The sequence below is a fragment of the Electrophorus electricus genome, chromosome 8 (assembly GCF_041902795.1).
Source record: "Electrophorus electricus isolate QZ-2024a chromosome 8, ASM4190279v1, whole genome shotgun sequence".
NCBI classification, from domain to species: Eukaryota; Metazoa; Chordata; class Actinopteri; order Gymnotiformes; family Gymnotidae; genus Electrophorus; species Electrophorus electricus.
Window position 1 is genome coordinate 33,817,501 of NC_137504.1, and position 20,000 is coordinate 33,837,500.

A 20,000-nucleotide genomic window follows, 5' to 3' on the forward strand; every position below is an offset into this window, starting at 1 on the left:
TCTCTCCCTCTCTCTCTCTCTCTCTCTCTCTCCCTCTCTCTCTCTCTCTCTCTCTCTCTCTCTCTCTCTCACACACACACACACACAAACAAACAATTTCTTTCTCTTTCTCTTTCTCTTTCTCTCTCTCTCTCTCTCTCTCTCTCTCTCTCTCTCACACACACACACACACACACACACACACACACAGCAGTTATCCCACTCTCTCCGAGTGTCCCTGTAAGGACAGCTCCAAGCTCCATTCCAGACCTCCTACTCTTAACATCCCCACGAGGGGCCACAGCACTACCCTTCACACAACGCTGTCCACTGTGCCAGCAGGCTCGGCCCCACGTCACACCCACCCACACACACACTCACACACACATACTTCAGTATGAGGGACGTGCTTTGGTCCTGTGATGAATTCTGTATGGAAACATTTTAGCAGGTGGTTACATCATTTATTTATTTGTAATATTTTTGGTTTGTTTTTGGTTTTTTTGAAGTTCAGACAGTGATCAGATTTGACAAGCATATGATCGCTTAGCAAATTGTGTGTGAGTCAGATTTTTAAAAAAGATCAGATTTACAAAAGTCAGAAAGAATTCATTGTTATTGAATTCACTATTCACTGTTACTGAGGTGTTTAATACCACCAGGATATTCACTGTTATCGAGGTGTTTAATACCGCCCCAGTATTCACTGTTACTGAGGTGTTTCATACCGCCTGGATATTCACTGTTACCGAGGTGTTTAATACCACCCCTGTATTCACTGTTACTGAGGTGTTTCATACCGCCCCGGTATTCACTGTTACTGAGGTGTTTCATACCGCCCGGGTATTAACTGTCTGGTAGTGTTCTGTACCTGCCTTATATTGTTCTGTAACTGTCTGGTAGCGTTTTCTAACTGTCTGGTAGTGTTCTGTAACTGTCTGGTAGCGTTTTCTAACTGTCTGGTAGTTGTCTGTAACTGTCTGGTAGCGTTTTCTAACTGTCTGGTAGTGTTTTGTAACTGTCTTATGGCGTTTTCTAACTGTCTGGTAGCGTTTTCTAACTGTCTGGTAGTTGTCTGTAACTGTCTGGTAGCGTTTTCTAACTGTCTGGTAGTGTTCTGTAACTGTCTGGTAGCGTTTTCTAACTGTCTGGTAGCGTTTTCTAACTGTCTGGTAGTGTTCTGTAACTGTCTGGTAGCGTTTTCTAACTGTCTGATAGTGTTCTGTAACTGTCTGGTAATGTTCTACCAGGTCTGTCCATTGTTCTGAACAAAGCTAACAGTGTTTTTACTTTAGGTAACGTAAAATGTGAATAAAATGTGTTGCTTCATGATCTTCCTTGGCAAATTTAAAAATATATAGTGAGATTTTCTCTCTGCATGTTTGATTCCAATATCTCAGGTATTGTGTGTAAAGAGCAAAGTTTGTCATTAATGATGTAGTCAACAATTGCACAATAAGTACCTTTACTGAATTCAGCAAAAAACCCCATTAGTTACAATGTTCCCATTGGCTGAAACCAAATTCACAGACCCATTAAATAACAGCAGTGCGTTCCATAGTCTTCCTTCTGCTCTCTGATGTGGACATTTTTGTGAGCAGGTATTTTGTGTGTGGTGGACAGCAGTGTGATGACCGAACTCTGGTTACTTTCTTACTGACCCCAGACACATGGATGTCTCAGTGGACATCCGTATGTGAATAAAACGCCTGAAACACAACTAACAGTACGCAGTCTTCCTGAGGTTTGAATCCTCTATGAAGAGGTTTTGGTTCACCCCTTGCAATCTCATCACACAGGATGGCTTTTCCCACACGTACAAGGAGAAATAAACATAACATACCATAATCCACAAACATGATGGAAATTCTGCTTGGACATGCACCACTTACATATCGCTCGAACTCGCATCCATGCTTTTTTGGGACATTGTCATCCCTACTGTCAAGGCACCGAGAAACGCACTGTCCACCGACAATTACGCTGTCGTCACTTTTGCTGTGAGAATTAAGGAAAGTGCACAAAACCAGCGCATACTAGCCAAAGACAGCGGATGGCATGATGGTGACAAAATGATCACCTGTCAAACCCTTCCTGCGCGCTCTGTCCGGAATGACCTGCCAGTCGTGCTACCTTACAACTTTCACTCCTAGAATTATTTTCCAACATAACAGATGTGTTTGAAATAGACTAAACATACTACTCGTATACTGTCTGTGTGTAAGAAAGATGCCCGAATGACGCACTACTCGGGGTAGGATTTCCCAAATATGTTCAGGTGACCTTGTAATGTGTATACTGGAGTGTATACTGCATACTACTACAGGCACCAGTATGCAGCACACAGTATATACTGAGTGCAGCATGCACCATACTGTACCGAGTTGGATATTTCAGTCATAGCCAATATTCACTGTAAATGTCTGAACATTATTATCATGCTAAGGATGGCAAATTATGTTGAATTCAGAAATAATTCACAGCCAAGACATGAAATACAGTGGATCTCGAACCTACAGGGATTCTGTTTGCATTGATATGCTGATGTAGTCTGGGCTGTATCCCACAAGCTCTTAATGTCTTTGATGTCTTCTCGTCCAGAGCAATTGGGATGAATTGAGAATTCATTGTGTGTGATGGTTACAGATTCATTTCCTGTTGTTTTGCGAGCGTTAGACCAGAGAGGTGTGAGCTGGGACTGCCAGTCTACTGCCCAACAGACAATAAAGGCCATTGTTCAAAACACATCTAAGAGCAATCACATTATTAGATTTTAAGAAATGCATCTGGATTTAAAAGAAAGGCATTGATAAAAAAGCAAACATGAATGCGCACATGGCCCTGTTCCCAGTTAGACCTGCTCAGTGTTTGTGATGGCTTTGTGCTAGCAAAGAGTCTAAAAAGATTCAAAGGGTTTTTTGTTTTTGTTTTAAGAGGGAGAAAGGAGAAAAATGACAGCTATAAACGCTTCCCTTCCGGATCTTTCCTAGTCCTAAAGATGCAGGCAGCTATTTAAAGCTGCCTGCAGAGGCGTGAGAGGGCTGGTTATAATTACAGGAATCACAGAGAGACGCGTCCTGATTAATAGACGACTACCACCAGGGTGGAGAGAAACGCTACGTTTCACCCCACAAGAGGAGAGCTGTCGGTCTCTCTGCCTGTCTGTCTCTCTGCCTGTCTGTCTCTCTGCCTGTCGGTCTCTCTGCCTGTCTGTCTCTCTGCCTGTCTGTCTCTCTGCCTGTCTGTCTCTCTGCCTGTCTGTCTCTCTGCCTGTCGGTCTCTCTGCCTGTCTGTCTCTCTGCCTGTCTGTCTCTCTGCCTGTCTCTGACTGTCTTTCTGTCTGTCTGTAACTAAGAGAGAAGATGCATGCCCAGTCTATAACATAATGATTTCAACATGACAGGGAAGATCAGCTCATGATTACACACACACACACACACACACACACACACACACACACACACACACACACACACACACACACACACACAAGCGATTACTCTGTCATAGGTGGGTGGTTGTCACTTTGCCCAGTTCCAGAATCTTTAACATCTGGAGAAGCTCCTCATGTACTTATTCACACGCACACACCCACATGCAGGAGACTCTATAATCTCCCCTTCACACAGACGGACACTTCCACAAACCCTGAAAGACACGACAGACTTCACACACTTCAGAGGTACAGTATATGTCGTAGGGAGAGACCATTGATATCTCAGGAGGGTTCCTCTACACATAAGAGATCTACCAATGCTGTAGAGAGACCACGTACACTGCTGAACTCTGTCAGGAACAGAATATGTTCTCAGTGCTGAAACTGGAAGGATTACATCATGAAACACTGACCATTAGGAGAAGTGAACCAGTCAGTTTGGACAGTATCTTGAGAAGACATCATAAAACAGATCATATCCAAAATATAAATCACGGATGTCACTGTTATTACAATTTTTATTACTAGATTCTAAAAACACAGGAAGATGCACCAATCTGCCACCACATTAAAACCACAGACAGGTGAACGCCCTCGATGGCACAGGTCAAGGACTCGGTTATACCAGGCAGCACGGGAACAGTCTGATGATGTATTGGAAACCCGGGCAACTGTGAGGATGTGAGCGACTCTGTCAAGGACCAAACTGTGACGGCTGGACGGCTGGATCAAAGCGTCTCCACACCAGCAGGTCTCGTGGGGTGATCCTGGTGTGCAGTGGTTAGTACCTACTAAAAGTGGTCGAAGGAAGGACAACCAAACAACCAATCAGAGTCACGGACGCCCAAGGCTCACCGACGTATGTGGGCATCGAAGAGCCGTCTGGTCTGATCTCACAGAAGGGCTACAGTGGTACAAACTGCTGGAAACGTTCACACAGACCATAAAAGGTGTCAGAAGACACAACGCATCGCACCTGAGCATTTGGGGCTGTGTAGTCACATTAGTCTGAGTGTCCATGCTGACCCCTGCCCACTACTGAAAGCATCTACAACGGACACGTGAGTATCGGAACTAAAACAGTGGAAGGTGACCTAGTCTGATGAGACATTTTCTTTTACATCATGTGGACCTCCAAGTGTGTGTGTGTCACTTAAGTGTGGGGTAGGTGTTCTGCTACCATGGAGGGGTAAACGTGGCCTGTAAGTGTTTAGGTAGGTGTTCTGCTACCATGGAGGGGTAAACGTGGCCTGTAAGTGTTTAGGTAGGTGTTCCGCTACCATGGAGAGGTAAACGTGGCCTGTAAGTGTTTAGGTAGGTGTTCCGCTACCATGGAGGGGTAAACGTGGCCTGTAAGTGTTTAGGTAGGTGTTCTGCTACCATGGAGGGGTAAACGTGGCCTGTAAGTGTTTAGGTAGGTGTTCTGCTACCATGGAGGGGTAAGTGTTTAGGTAGGTGTTCTGCTACCATGGAGGGGTGAACGTGGTCTGTAAGTGTTTAGCTAGGTGTTCTGCTACCATGGAGGGGTAAACGTGGCCTGTAAGTGTTTAGGTAGGTGTTCCGCTACCATGGAGAGGTAAACGTGGCCTGTAAGTGTTTAGGTAGGTATTCCGCTACCATGGAGGGGTAAACGTGGCCTGTAAGTGTTTAGGTAGGTGTTCTGCTACCATGGAGGGGTAAACGTGGCCTGTAAGTGTTTAGGTAGGTGTTCTGCTACCATGGAGGGGTAAGTGTTTAGGTAGGTGTTCTGCTACCATGGAGGGGTGAACGTGGTCTGTAAGTGTTAGGTAGGTGTTCTGCTACCATGGAGGGGTGAACGTGGTCTGTAAGTGTTTAGCTAGGTGTTCTGCTACCATGGAGGGGTGAACGTGGTCTGTAAGTGTTTAGGTAGGTGTTCTGTGTCAAAGTAACATCCACATGAACTCCAGGACCCAGCAGAACACTGACCAGAGAATCACACACGTCTGCCGGCTGTGTCCTCTGCCCGTAGTACATCCTGCTCCTTCTCTTCCTAAACACTTACAGCCCATGTTCACCCCTCTATGGTAGTGGAACACCTACCTAAACACTTACAGCCCACGTTCACCCCTCCGTGGTAGCAAAACACCTACTTAAATACTTACAGACCACGTTTGCCCCTCCATGGTAGCGGAACACCTACCTAAATACTTACAGACCATGCGGTGTTCTCTAATGAGAGTGGAGTTTCTCAGCAGGATATCACACCCTGTCACATGGCAGAAACTGCTCAGGGTGTTTAACCCTTGTGTGGTGTTCATATTTTTGTTACTCAGCCAATGTTTGCCCATCTGGTGGACCCACTGCATTATTGGGTTTCTAAATCAATACAACCATAACAATTTATGTAATAAAAATACCAGATGGTTTCCTTATGACAAATACTAGCAATAAAGACAGGATATAAAGTCAATAGGATATAAAAATAATAAAACCTTTTAAATCATATTTATAAACGAAAAAAAGGAAAACTAAGTACCAGCATATGGGTGGAAAACATGTTTATTTAGAGTCTAAATGAGACAATGTTAAGAAACTGAACACGTGTCAGTATAAAAAACATCAGCCCCAGTGAACACATAACATCACATGCCATCCTATAAAACACATGTGGGGCAGAGCTTTTCTCTATGCGTGTTGCATATGTATTTCCTGCACTTAATGCATGTGTATTGTCCCATGCATATGATGACACAGCACCACAGGCAGCCCAGATCTTGATTCCGTATTTTGCGGGTTTAGATGGTATGTATTGCCTGAAGGGGCAGCAGCTGCTCATCAGCAGGGACATTGGGGTCAGGGTTGTAAAACAGGGGGCGGTGCACCCACTTGTCCCATACTGTTCTGATGGCAGCTAGCTTGTCTCTCTGCCACCGAGCTGGTCTGTCATTTTGGTTATCAAAGCGGTTAATCCTAGAAATTTATTTAAAGGTTTTCTAGAGACATTGTGGCACGGAACAGGTCTCTGCCAGTTTCTGCATCCCACAGGGATTCTGTGGATTCCCCTTTGGATCAGAAAACTCCAGCAAGGATAAGAAGCCCAAGGTATGCACGTAAATGGGTTTGGTTCATATCCTTCCAACCCTCTCGAAAAACACGCCTTCCCTCTAAATTGGTGCAATCCAGAATAATTTTCTGGATGTCATCTGGTATGAAAAGCTCAAAAGAAGACTCATTGTCCTGAACATGAGTAACTGCCATCCGTGTTGGCCCTGGTTGCATCTTTATCACATCGGCAGACCTGCAGGCTGGCTCTTTCTTTGGCCGAGGAGACCATTCAGTTTGACCATTTGACATCCATATTTCTCCACATGCTAGCTACTGATGTTCTGACTGCTGTTGGGCTGGTCCTGCAGTGGGCTGCTGATGGGCTGGTCCTGTAGCTAGCCCTGGCTGATGGGCTGGTCCTGAGGCTGGCCCTGCCTGATGGGCTGGTCCTGAGGCTGGTTGCTGCCTTCTTCGTTTTGAAGGTGGTTCAAGTTCAGTTTCATCCTCTTCAGACTCACTGTCAGACTTTGAATTGACAGAAATGTTATCTTCAAATTCAGAAAATTCTTCCTCTTCAAAAATAGTTTCTAAGGCCTTCTGAGCAGAGAACCTTTTTGCCATCTTGATCAACTGCTATGCCTAGCCACACATGCAGATATTTACTGGTTATACGCCACCTCCAATTTTGAGGAGTGTGAGAAAACGTACAATAATTCCTGCAAAACAGAGGCTATAATGTGCGGGAATGTAGGAGCAGACAGCTTGAATAGAACCATACTGCAGTCTTGTCTATGAAGAGCAGGACCTCGTACATGAACACACACACACTACAAACACACACACACGCACTACACACACACAAACACACTACAAACACACACTCACACACACTACAAACACAAACAGAAGCACAGACACTAAGAGAAGGTCATGTAGGAGGTCACATTTATTACCTGTGGGTCCAGAGGACCTGAAAACCACCTTTGTAATATAATTGTGTAGGGGGGTGTACAGTGTGAAGTCATTAAAAATGTGTTATATGTTCTTCACAGGAAATGATCCAAAGCCATGAAATCTGAGGTTGAAATAATAATCAATCGCAACATTTTTCTTTTGGTAAACATTGAAAATGGGACAGTGTAAGGTAGGTTTTATTGTTATGGCTGATCAGAGGAAGTCAGACAGGAACCGATGCATATAGGATACTACCATTTCAGCTATTTTAGTTCCAAAATATTTGGACCCTATAGCTCTTTTTACGTTACATTTGATTGTTTTTATACTAATTTCCATCAATCATGGCAATGACATGGCAATGCATTTTACAATTATTCTATATTAGTCATAAATAAGGCTGTTATTACATTTAAAATATGTACAAGCGTAGTTCTACATGTTTGTCCTCACATAAATCCCTCTTCAGTGTGCAGCAGTAGTCTGCTAACGGAGGGGCTCCACTTTCCCTGGTACCACTTCTCCACACTAAACATACTGACAAACGACTGAACTGAAACAAGACTATGGGTGATGCCTTCTGAAAACCTCAGACTCGCTGTGAAAAAAAAGCACAAGAAATATGTTTTTAATCTTTGATAACCAGTGATTTCCTTATATTTTGTGTAAAACTAAATCCATCTAGGATGGTATCACCCACCCTTCACCCTAAACTCACTACAAGGTTCACAAACGTCTGCAGAACAAAGAAATATGACGGAACCACAGCAGCTTATCGAGGGAAAACGCATATTAGATCACGAGGATAAATAAACGCATATTTGAGGCGTCTCGGCTGGATGCTGTATACACACAAGAGAGCAGGAGCTGTGTGAGGACAGAGTGACGCATGTGCGTGTCATTTTAGCTGGCGGCAGAAGCTTTGAAATACACACTGCCCGCGGTCACCAACGCCCAACTGAGTGGACCCTCCGTCTCCCACTCACACCGACACCGTTCACAACATGCCATGGTTTATAACACAAGTTCACACACATTTAGCCCATGTGATGCCCCTCCTAGAGAGAAGAGCCCTACACCACACAGTAGTCACGCCGTTACGTCATAGAGGCATTTCACACGTGCACAATGCACTCGCTGGTTCTGTGGAGTGAGGTGAGGAGGGTTTATAAATGAAATCATGACAGAATGAGAAGTGTGGGCTTATTCTCAAACATTACTGACCTACATTTACACACTCAGTCACTCACACCCACACTTTTTACTGATTAACATGAGGATGTAAAGTAGTGGGCCATTATACAAATGGAAAGTTGCATTCATCACAAGACGGAGTCTTTTCTCCTTCCTTTCATCTGTTCAGCCAACCAAAAGAACGGGGGAACCAGGAGAGCTGTAAGAGAGGTTGCCTGACGAGCTAAGAGAGGACCAGGATGGCCTGCCCCGTCCCTTGGTCCAAACCAATCACAGACCAGCTCTCAACTGGCCTGCTGGTCACCACGGTGAGGCCAAAGGACTTTCAGTTCATGTCCACTGAAGTGATTGGCCAATGTTAGTGGGAGGGAGAAAATGTCAGAATCATCCAGCCAATCACAAAGTAGAAGAGGAACACCGGGTAGACTACCAAGGCCTTGCGATTGGGCGGCTGACTGTCTGCAAGGAAGGCCGTGGAAGCTGCACACAGAGAGAGAGAGAGAGAGAGACACACACACACACACACACACACACACACACACACACACACACACAGAGTTAAGAAGTGGTTTCAGGATGAAATGCATTGTTTGCACTCTCTTCTTACAGAAATGTCCGAGTGTGTGTCTCAGGACGGTGGTCACAGCTACCACGGCAACAGCGATCGAGAGACCAGCACTGCCATTCCAACATCAGATTCCTTACAGATCACAGAGGAGGGACACAGCAGTGCTCCAAGCATAAAGAGTCAGACAGCAAGCTGCTGGGATCTGTGCGTGACACTATACTGCCATCTGCTGGCCAGCTACACTCTCACATCCTAGACAGAATGAGGGCTCTGGGATTAGGGGACATTAAATCTCACCTTTTAACAATATCTACAGATTAACTAAACCAATCCAGAATGTCATATTCTGGGAGAGGTTTGAAAACATTAATCGCAGACATCCTTTAACCTAGAATGTCATTAGTTGTGTGTACAGTATGTGCAAGAGAAATAGCTTTGTTCAGTACCACAGTTGTAAATGCATCAAGATCCTTAAAGCTACTAAATGTGATTCACTGGCTCTTATTGGCTGTCTGTGATTTTATGCACAGCATTATTATATTTTATTTTAAACAACATTTATAAACATATATTTTTTTCTTATCCAAATTACCTTTCTGTTTATATTCTAGTAATTTGTGTTCTTTAATGTATATTGCCTCTAATTTTGAATATTTCCATTTTCCATTTAAACGGACTGTGTCTTACACAACTTTTACATTGGTCTAAGGTCTCTGTGACTAAAAAGTGCTGTGCAGATAATCTTGTCTTCTTTTGTCCTAAGGTTCAAATGCATGCGTGTTAAATTGACAGGTGAGTACAGGTGTGTGTCAGGGTGTTTTCTGGTTCTTACCAAACGTGGACCAGCAGAAGGAGGCAGTGACTACGACCAGCCGGATGATAAAGCTAACTGATCCGGCGGAGCCAAGCAGCACGAGTCTACACACCAACATGGCCACCGTCAGCGGGAGAATACAGTACCCCAGCACACACAGACTCTGGAAGAAAGAGCTACACACACACACACACACACACACACACACACACACACACGGAGTGAGGAAGAGAAGATGAGAAGCCAGTAGCGCAATACAGGTGTGCCCAATACACATCAGCGCAAGAACATAATGAATGCACCTGTGTGTGTGTGAGAGAGGACAGAGAGAAATTCAAAATGACACTTTGCTGGGCCACAAGGCCTTGCCTCTAATTGGTCAGTAATGCTGATGCAACTGAATCTGATTGGCCACTCACATGGTTCCGCCCAGCAGCTTGGAGTTGAGAGTGATGATGATGGACCCAAACCAGATGATGACGAAGACCTCAGCAAACTGGGGCCCACTGTCATTCTGATTATCAGCGGCGCTACCCTGCAGCATCCTGACACACACACACACACACACACACACACACACACACACACACACACACACACACACACAGCTTGTGAGACACCAGTCTCTACTGCCCCATGAACTAAGGTCCTACTCCCCAGTACTGGAGAACTTCAGACTCAGTATTATGATGTTGTGGATAAATCTGTCTGAATCACTTACAGTGCCAGGCTAACACACAGCAGAAGAGGTCCCCATAGGTCCCCTATAGAGGAGACACACACACACACACACACACACACACGTACAATAAGTCAATACTACTGAAACTGTCTGAAAGATCAGAAGAGCTGAGCTGATCAGTGTGACATCATACAACTATGTAATATAATATATATGTGTGTGTGTGGGTGTATGAGCTCGCACAGCCGATGAAGGATGCCTGTCTAAAAGGCCCCGTTTCCCTGGAAACCTTGTGGACTTCACACACATACACTGACATACAAGCGTCTTCACACACTCACAGTCTCTGAGCAAAGCGGAGCTCTCCTTGGGATACATCACATGGACAAACTTTTGCCCCACTGCTCGCAAATCCCTCAGCTGCAAAACAAACACACACACACACACACACCGTGGCTTCACTCAGTAAAAAGACACAAACCACTCAGCAAACCACGCTGTGATCAGTTCTACACTTGTGATAACATATATGGCTTTACAAACACATCTAGCATAAGGCAAACGAATCCTGCACTTTCTGAACCCTGACTGAAAGGTGCCTTGGTTTTTCCCATGTGCCTTCTGAGTAAGAACAAACAAGATGAGCAGGGTTGTGCAAATGCTGCCGTTAGTGACAGGAAGCTTACAATGGTGTCCTTCACTGGTTCGTCCAGAGTAGAGACCTCATCGTCCACGCCGTGTGAGCTTAGGGGCACAGTGATGTCTCCCTCCACTGGAATGTCCTCTGCTATGGACACGTCGGACAAGCCTGCAAACTACACACACACACACACATATATATATATATATATATATATATATATATATATATATATATAAAAGCACTGAGTTGGGTAAACAACACGTCATGCTATCGCAGGGCGCGGTATTTCATTGTTATTCTTCATTATTTAATAAATGGAGATGTTCTGATGATAACAGCCCACAACCAGCACAGCTTTACGTTAGTTAAACACATCAGTCGTGAACCGACTCGCAGGCGAAAGGACACACGCTGGCAAGAAAAAAAGAGACCAACCGTTTGGATTCAGCGAATTAGATCAAAAACCAGACTACCAGTAAGTCCCAGTAAGCCCCAGTAAAGGGTTAGCCAGCGCGCTAAACTAGAGCTAACGGCTAGGTTGGCTACCACAGCTGTGGTATTAGACGTAGGTTAACGCTCCTGAAGTGCTATGGCAGCGCAGACCTTCACTACAGAACAAACACAGCAGTAAAGTCCCTGACAAACGCATCCGGAGTCGTCGCAGCGTCGTTAGAGAGCCGCGTTTCTCACCAGGGGTTTGTTCAGCTCCTCGACCTCCGCCATCGCTCGCGACCAACACGGATGTGCCTACGTCACCGCGGGATAACGTCAGCCGCGCCAACGCGACACAAACTTGTTCACGTGTTTGAACTGCTGACGCACTACAAACTGATGCTTCAGAAAACGACTCAGAGCTTTACCCCAGTTGGCTTACTGGTCACTGCTTTTGCAGAAGTGCGCACGCAAGGCCGTGAAACATTCATATTTGCAGATCTGCTAAAAACTCATTTGTGTCCTCTGTCTAAACGTTGACGTCACCGCTAATCACCTAGGACTAGGGAGCAGGGGTCTGGGAGGTCTTAAGAGATGTTATGGGTGATGATGGCACTGCAACATAAACAACAGGGAAGTCCAGAGAGGTCTTGTGTGGTCATTTGGAATAGCGTCAGTTTCCATCGCTCTACTGAAGATGATAGATTCACACTTTCGTTCATACAAAATCAATAAAAGCTGGATCTACCACACCAGGCTGGATCCCAGATGTGCAAAGATGCCCCTGAGACAATCCAGCACATAACAGCAGGATGCAAGATGCCAGCAGGCAGAGGGCCCAGGGAACACCATAACCGAGTGGCTGGGATAGTAAACATGAACATCTGTGCTGAGTACAGGCTGGACGTTCCAAGGTCAAAGTGGGATACAACACCAAATGCAGAGAATGACCTTGCTAAGATCCTGTGGGACTTCCAGATATAGACAACCAAGCAGACACAGGAGCGATGGACAAACAGCAGAAGAGGGTTGCAGTGAGAGAGGTCGTGATCCAGAGTGATAGAAACATCAGGAACAAGGAACACCAAAAGCTGGAGAAATAACATGAGCTGAGAGAAGAGTTGGAAAAGACTGTGGTTCCCGTGGTAACTGGAGTACTAAGGGCTGTGACCCCCAATCTGGGAGAATGACTCCAACAGATCCCAGGAACAACATCTGAGATCTCCGTCCAAAAGAGTGCAGTCCTGGGATCAGCAGAGATACTACACAGGACCCTCAAGCTCCCAGACCTCAGGGAGAGGAACTGAGAACGTTTGTCTTTTACTTTTTGGAGTAATCTTTGAGGTGAGAGGTTTGAAAGGTTGCAGAATAGCATTTGCAGCTGATGAATAAAAGTCAAACACTTAGTGTTTGTCTATATCCACAGTTGTCTTGTTTACTCTATACAGGTATATTGTCCTGTTTCCTTTATACAGGTGTATTGTCCTGTTTTCTTTATACAGGTGTATTGTCCTGTTTACTCTATACAGGTATATTTTCCTGTTTCCTTTATACTGGTATATTGTCCTGTTTCCTTTATACAGGTATATTGTCCTGTTTCCTTTATATAAATATATTGTCTTGTTTACTCTATACAGGTATATTGTCCTGTTTCCTTTATACAGGTATATTGTCCTGTTTTCTTTATACAGGTGTATTGTCCTGTTTACTCTATACAGGTATATTGTCCTGTTTCCTTTATACATGTGTATTGTCCTGTTTTCTTTATACATGTGTATTGTCCTGTTTACTCTATACAGGTATATTGTCCTGTTTACTCTATGTAGGTATATTGTCCTGTTTACTCTATGCAGGTATATTGTCCTGTTTACTCTATGAAGGTATATTGTCCTGTTTACTCTATGCAGGTATATTGTCCTATTCATCAGTTCATTCAGTTAAGGTTTGTAATTTATTCATCAGAACATCTTAACTTTGGCTACAACTGTTTCTGTTGATTGTTCTAGTGTCAAGAAGGCACCAGCAGTGTTTATGTATTTGCTGCATATTTGTGTGTTTTGATGACAAAGTTTCATTCTGTGCAAAGTTCACATGGTTCTGATTCAGCTGTTGGCTTCTAACAGTTTGTGATGCATTTCTGGATACAACTGAGTTTTTACTTTTGTGTTCAGTCATCTGAAAAAATGTGACGTGATTACACAAAATGTGTGTTGGCAGTAGAAAAAAGAAAGCTGGAAAAAAGGCTAATAAAAGTGTGACGCAACTAAACAGACATTCAGTCAGATGAGCAGAAAACACTGAGCCATCTCGCCCAGCTCTTTGGACTACAGCAGGTTTAGTGCCAGCAGAACAGTATCTGCCTGAGGGGACTCTGGGTCAGGAGAGTGCTTCAGATGTCGGGGAGAGATCTCAGACCTCTGAGACAGCTGTAGACATCCCCGACAGGTAGCTCAGTGGTTAAGGTACTTGACAACTGGTTTGAATTGTATTTGGTCATAACTGTAAGTCACTTTGGATAAAAGCGTCAGCTAAATGCTGTAAATGTATGCATCTATTTGCAGAATATTTAAAGGACAACTGACACTGCTCCCTTATTGACTGACCAATTTAGTACTTATTGTAGAGCATTATTTATGCTTTTTAACAAACTCTAGCACTTATTGTTTATAGCACTTATCATTGTTTAAGATAGACCTTATGTATTTGCACTTCTAGGTATCAGCATTCATCCCTGTATTCTACAGTATTCTAGTTCACTGGTATCTTGGACTGTAACATACTGTACTAGGATGTGCTCTGTGAGGAAATGACAAAGCACTTTTGTAAGTCTCTCTGGATAAGAGCGTCTGCTAAATGCTGTAAATGTGAATGTGAATGTAATGCTGTCAGAGAGAGCTGTCTGGGAACCTTTGACAGTAATATACATGCAGGGCTGGTGTGTTGCTGGCTCTCTGCTGTAATGGGTGTGACTGAGACACGCCACACATTCATTCAGGTTTATCATGCTTACTGACCAGAGTTCCAGCTTACTCACACATACAGCAATATGTGTGTTTGAATAAGGGCACGTGTGATATTTAAGCATACTCCGTGCAGATCTACCCAGACTTATTTGCATCTCTCGATGATAGGCTCTACCCAACGCAGAAACAGGGCTTCCTATGGGTTAGTGAACGGACGCTAGTGCAGCACAACGCCCTGCACGTTCACGCGTCTAGCCTAAGGCGGCGTGCTGAGCTCGCCGTGGTCATCGCTTTCCGAGCGTAGCATGCGCCATGCAGGCGCGCGCTTTAACCCGTGTTCTTCTGCTGGACGACTACCACGGGCGTCGGGGGGAGCACGAGCGCCTAGCGCATGCAACCGAGTAAAAACCCGATCTCAGTGCAATACACAAATAAGATGGTGCGTGTGGTGTGTCTTGTGGGTTACTGTACACCACAAAAGGCTCGTTTGTGTCGCAGGCCGCGGGTTTGGTGACCTGTCTCTTTAAGGCGCTGCGCGTGTGGGAGGGATTTTTCGCTTTCCTAGCCCTTCCCGCACTTGACAATCCTCCAGATCTCCCGCGACAAAGAAGTGTGCAAGCTGGTTAGTCGGCTGGAATCGCTAAAATCCCAGTACGTCGTTTTTATTTATGTTTAGCTACTGGGATTACGTCAAACTTCATCGGAAGACCTCCGGGAACAGCGCGCGGAGACGTCAGCCTGCTGGTCTCGTGCACTCTGCAACGAGAGTCCGTTTTTGGCGAGGTTCAGCGAACGTGGGAAAAACAAAACAAACAGGCAAAAACCTTTGCTGAGCTCGTTCGGAGTCGAGATCTGATTTCTGAACTTTCTGGGATCGTTGTGGTCCCCGCGTTACGCCGCCCGGACGCCGCGCCGAGCGCGCATAGCCCCGGTCCTCCCTCCCGTTATTGATCGCGTGCCCAGAGGCGCGAGCATGGGGCATCCCCCGCTGGAGTTCAGCGACTGCTACACGGACAGCCCGGATTTCAGGGAACGGCTGAAATGCTATGAAGCCGAACTGGAGAGGACGAGCAAGTTCCTGAAGGATCTGATCAAGGACGGGAACAACGTCATCACCGCCATAAGAGGTAAGGAGTGCGTCTGGCACGCCTGCGGAGCGGGGAGGTCTGACGCCGCCCGGGCCGCCCGGGCCGGGGTCCTGGAGACACGCTGCTGCTGTTGGCGAGCTGGCCATCTCCTGCGTGACCGGCGCATGTGTGATCCTTGGTGGTTAGACTAGGCTATGATGCGCTTCATGGATGAAGGCCACATTGCACATCTCTTGCTAATTGTCCACGCCCGTGTCACCAGACTTCGCTGATCAGACCGCAGGTCCTTGTGTTTCTCCTGTAGAGCGTGGGGCTCAGCCCGGCCGGTCCCACGAGCCACTCTTCACTTCCGCTCACTGTCCCTTTGCTCGTCATATCTTCGGTCTTTGAGATCTCGTGAGCGATTGGCAGTTCAAAGCTGTCCTGGTTTAAGGAACATAATCCTAGTTTAAGGTTTGCATGTGTTCATCCTTCCCTGGCAAAGAAATAACGATAATGCATGCAGCGTGTCATGCAGGGTCTACCGATAATACCGAAGGCACGCGTGCTGCGTTTCAGGTAGGCTCGTGACAGGAACGTGGTCTGTTTTCACGTCTTTGTCGGTATATAAGGGCTTTTGGAACGGTGCATGGACGTCGGACGTCAGACCTCAGGGGGAAACGCACACTTGCATTAGATCATGTGTGTAAGAATCGTTTCAGCGCAGTAAAATGGTTCATATCAGTCATATAAATATAACTGGGTCTGTGTTCAGTTCCCTAAACTGTCATCTAGGACTGAATCCAGAGGTTCCTCATCCTAACCAAACCATAACCGACTCTTGTAAAGCCATGCCGACCGCAGAACAGACTGGACTTCATTTCCCAGAATGTAGTGGTGCAGTACAGATGTTGGAGGCTTCAAGCCTACTCTGTTTTAGGAAGATGTCCCTCGTGGGTCATCAGTCACTGGACCCTGTTTTTGGACACACGCTGTACTGAGGTCAGTGATACAGTGATGGTGTCCACTTCACAAAGCATTATCTCTGCTCCCTGACACTTTCTTTCTCTTTGAAGTAAAATCATCCCGTCACAGAGCAGCGTCTGTGAAACAGGAAGAACACCTGTCATGTGACTGCACAGCACAAGAGGCACTTTCTCTGCTATACTTTGTGTAGTTGCTTTTGCTGAAATACACCATGCATAACAATAATCACATGGCATGCTGGGAAATGGAGTTTAGACAGGACTTGGTGGATTCCCATGGGTTGTGCAGTGCTCCACACCTGCTTCTCCAGGCGAGTATGGTGGGGTCACACCACCTTTACTCTCCTACAGATGAACAATATGAGGAAGATGGTCCATGCGAGAATTATTCGTCCGGCTGAATGTGGTCATGTGATGTGCACATTTTTTTTGTTTGGTTTTGCCACCTTGGCATTAATCATGACATTTAACAGAGAGGAAAAAAGATGCGTTGCTGTGTAACATGCAAACATCCGACCACAAGTGATGGTCAAATCAAGTGAAGACACCTTTATTTATATAGCGCTGTTTATGACAGCTGTCACAAAGCAGTTTTACAGATGTTTGGGTCCAAGACCCAGTGAGCAAAAAGAAAACAGTGGTGATAAAAAAAACTCCCTAAAGCAGGAGGAAGGAACCTTGAGAGGAACCAAGACTCAAAGGTGGGGCATTCTCTTCTGGTCAACACTGGACATCGCAATAGTAACAATATCAACAAGAAGGAGCAGAATAAAGAGAGAAAATAAATAGACAATAATAACAATGAAAAAAGTGATAATAATAAAGTCTGAATTGGTGAATGAGCACTTATTTCTCCATAAAATACAATTGTGTTAGTAATCACACTGGATATTTTCAGTCAATGTTATTACAGTAGGCACATGTATGTATGTGTATGTACGTGTGTTTGTGTGTGTGTATGCGTGTATGTACATGTGTGTATGCATGTATGTGTATATACGCGTGTGTGTATGTGTGTGTGTATGTATGTGTGTGTGTATGCATGTATGTGTATATATGTGTGTGTGTGTATGCATGTGTGTTTGTGTGTATGCATGTATGTATGTGTATGTATGTACGTGTGTGTGTATGTATGTACGTGTGTATGCATGTGTCGTGTATGCATGCATGTGTATGTACGTGTGTGTATGCATGCATGTGTATGTACGTGTGTGTGTATGCATGCATGTGTATTTGTGTGTGTGTGTGTATGCATGCATGTAAATATGATCAATTGTAAGATGGAACTGTACATTGTGTACATATCCATATATACGTTGTACATTGTGTATATAAACATAATATGCATATATTGTACATACATTGTTAATATATTTTGTATATATATAGAATATCTATATTTCTCTATGCACCCCTGTTTTTTTTTTTCCTGTTTGGACAGAGCACTCTCAAACCATTTCACTGAGAGTTATACTGTATATGTGACAAATAACTTGAAACTTGAAATGTATGCGTGTGTGTGTGTATGCATGCATGTATGTGTATGCATGCATGTATGTGTGTGTGTTTGTGTGTGTGTACGTGTGTGTTTGTGTGTGTACGTGTGTGTATGCATGTGTGTGTGTACGTGTGTGTGTATGCATGCATGTATGTGTATGTATGTGTGTGTGTGTGTATGCATGCATGTATGTGTGTGTACGTGTGTGTGTATGCATGCATGCATGTGTATGTACGTGTGTGTGTATGTACGTGTGTGTATGCATGCATGTGTATGTACGTGTATGTACGTGTGTGTATGCATGCATGTGTATGTACGTGTGTGTGTATGTACGTGTGTGTATGCATGCATGTGTATGTACGTGTATACGTGTGTGTATGCATGCATGTGTATGTACATGTGTGTGTATGCATGCATGCATGTGTATGTACGTGTGTGTATGTACGTGTGTGTATGCATGCATGTGTATGTACGTGTGTGTGTATGCATGCATGTGTATGTACGTGTGTGTGTATGCATGCATGTGTATGTACGTGTGTGTGTGTATGCATGTATGTGTATGTACGTGTGTGTATGCATGCATGTGTGTGTGCATGCATGTATGTGTGTGTACGTGTGTGTGTGTGTATGCATGCATGTATGTGTATGTACGTGTGTTTGTATGTACGTGTGTGTGTATGTACGTTTGTGTGTATGTACGTGTGTGTGTACGCATTTGCGTGTGTGTGTATGCATATGTATGTGTATGTACGTGTGTGTGTGTATGCATGCATGTATGTGTATGCATGCATGTATGTGTATGCATGCATGTATGTGCATGCATGCATGTATGTGTATGTACGTGTGTGTATATGCACGTGTATGTATGCGTGTGTGTGTATGTGTGTGTGTGCGCGTGTGTGCATGTATGTGTGCGTGTGTGCATGTATGTGTGCGTGTGTGCATGTATGTGTGCGTGTGTGCATGTATGTGTGCGTGTGTGCATGTACGTATGTGTGTGTGTACGTATGTGTACGTGTGTGTGTGTATGTATGTATGTGTGTGTGTGTGTATGTACGTGTGTATGTGTGTGTGTGTGTGTGTATGTATGTGTACGTGTGTGTATGTATGTATGTATGTATGTATTTTCTATCTATTTGCAGTCATTTATTTGTAGCTGTAAGCACTGTTGCGCTCAAATCCATTGTCTAACTCCGAGGTCACATGGCAGGGCTAAGTGGCTGTGATTTGTTTCCTTTGAATGGTACCGTACCGCATTGGCAAACCAAAACAGCATGAGAGAGATCCAACGAGATACGAGAAACAGAAAGAGGAAACTGAGAAATACTGAGAAATCCCCTCACTGACACAAACAAGGAACCTCATTCATATTTTCATTGCTCTAAAAAATTAAGCAAAGAAGCACTTTATTTATATGCTTAGAGAGCACAGGCCCAGCTGCCCAGAGAGCAGGGGCATCTGGGGCAGTTAGGCAGGTGACGACTCTCTTTCAGAGAGCAGGGGCATCTGGGGCAGTTAGGCAGGTGACGACTCTCTTTCAGAGAGCAGGGGCATCTGGGGCAGTTAGGCAGGTGACGACTCTCTTTCAGAGAGCAGGGGCATCTGGGGCAGTTAGGCAGGTGACGACTCTCTTTCAGAGAGCAGGGGCATCTGGGGCAGTTAGGCAGGTGACGACTCTCTTTCAGAGAGCAGGGGCATCTGGGGCAGTTAGGCAGGTGACGACTCTCTTTCAGAGAGCAGGGGCATCTGGGGCAGTTAGGCAGGTGACGACTCTCTTT

General features: G+C 44.9%; 2 protein-coding genes across 4 annotated transcripts in view; one reads left to right on the forward strand and one right to left on the reverse strand.

The window, feature by feature from the left end:
* Positions 1 to 7,349: 7,349 nt before the first annotated feature.
* yipf6 (Yip1 domain family, member 6) lies at positions 7,350 to 12,093 on the reverse strand. The gene is made up of 7 exons (XM_027032355.3): positions 11,967 to 12,093; positions 11,320 to 11,448; positions 10,975 to 11,053; positions 10,673 to 10,715; positions 10,371 to 10,496; positions 9,970 to 10,127; positions 7,350 to 9,049 (listed from the first exon to the last, which is right to left on the reverse strand). Exons 1-7 carry the CDS (start codon positions 11,997 to 11,999, stop codon positions 8,928 to 8,930), a joined length of 690 nt encoding a protein of 229 aa, XP_026888156.1. The 5' UTR covers positions 12,000 to 12,093; the 3' UTR covers positions 7,350 to 8,927.
* A 2,942-nt stretch (positions 12,094 to 15,035) lies between these two features.
* The window catches only part of ophn1 (oligophrenin 1), a 32,424-nt gene continuing 27,459 nt past the window's right edge, over positions 15,036 to 20,000 (forward strand). Inside the window, exon 1 of one of the 3 annotated variants that reach the window (XM_035527087.2) lies at positions 15,036 to 15,798. In XM_035527087.2, the coding sequence (XP_035382980.1) occupies positions 15,645 to 15,798 (154 nt within the window). In that variant the 5' untranslated portion in view covers positions 15,036 to 15,644. The remainder of the gene's footprint in view (positions 15,799 to 20,000) is intronic. The other 2 variants (XM_035527086.2, XM_027032352.3) reach the window with 2 other exon arrangements.

Bases quoted from the DNA above. Each gene is read 5' to 3' on its own strand.
- yipf6 (XM_027032355.3), bottom strand. From the start codon at position 11,999: ATGGCGGAGGTCGAGGAGCTGAACAAACCCCTG. The intron at 11,449-11,966 runs GTGAGAAACGCG...GTGTGTGTGTAG, and splicing joins AGGAGCTGAACAAACCCCTG to TTTGCAGGCTTGTCCGACGT. The intron at 10,716-10,974 runs GTGAGTGTGTGA...TCTCCTCTATAG, and splicing joins CTCCGCTTTGCTCAGAGACT to GGGACCTATGGGGACCTCTT.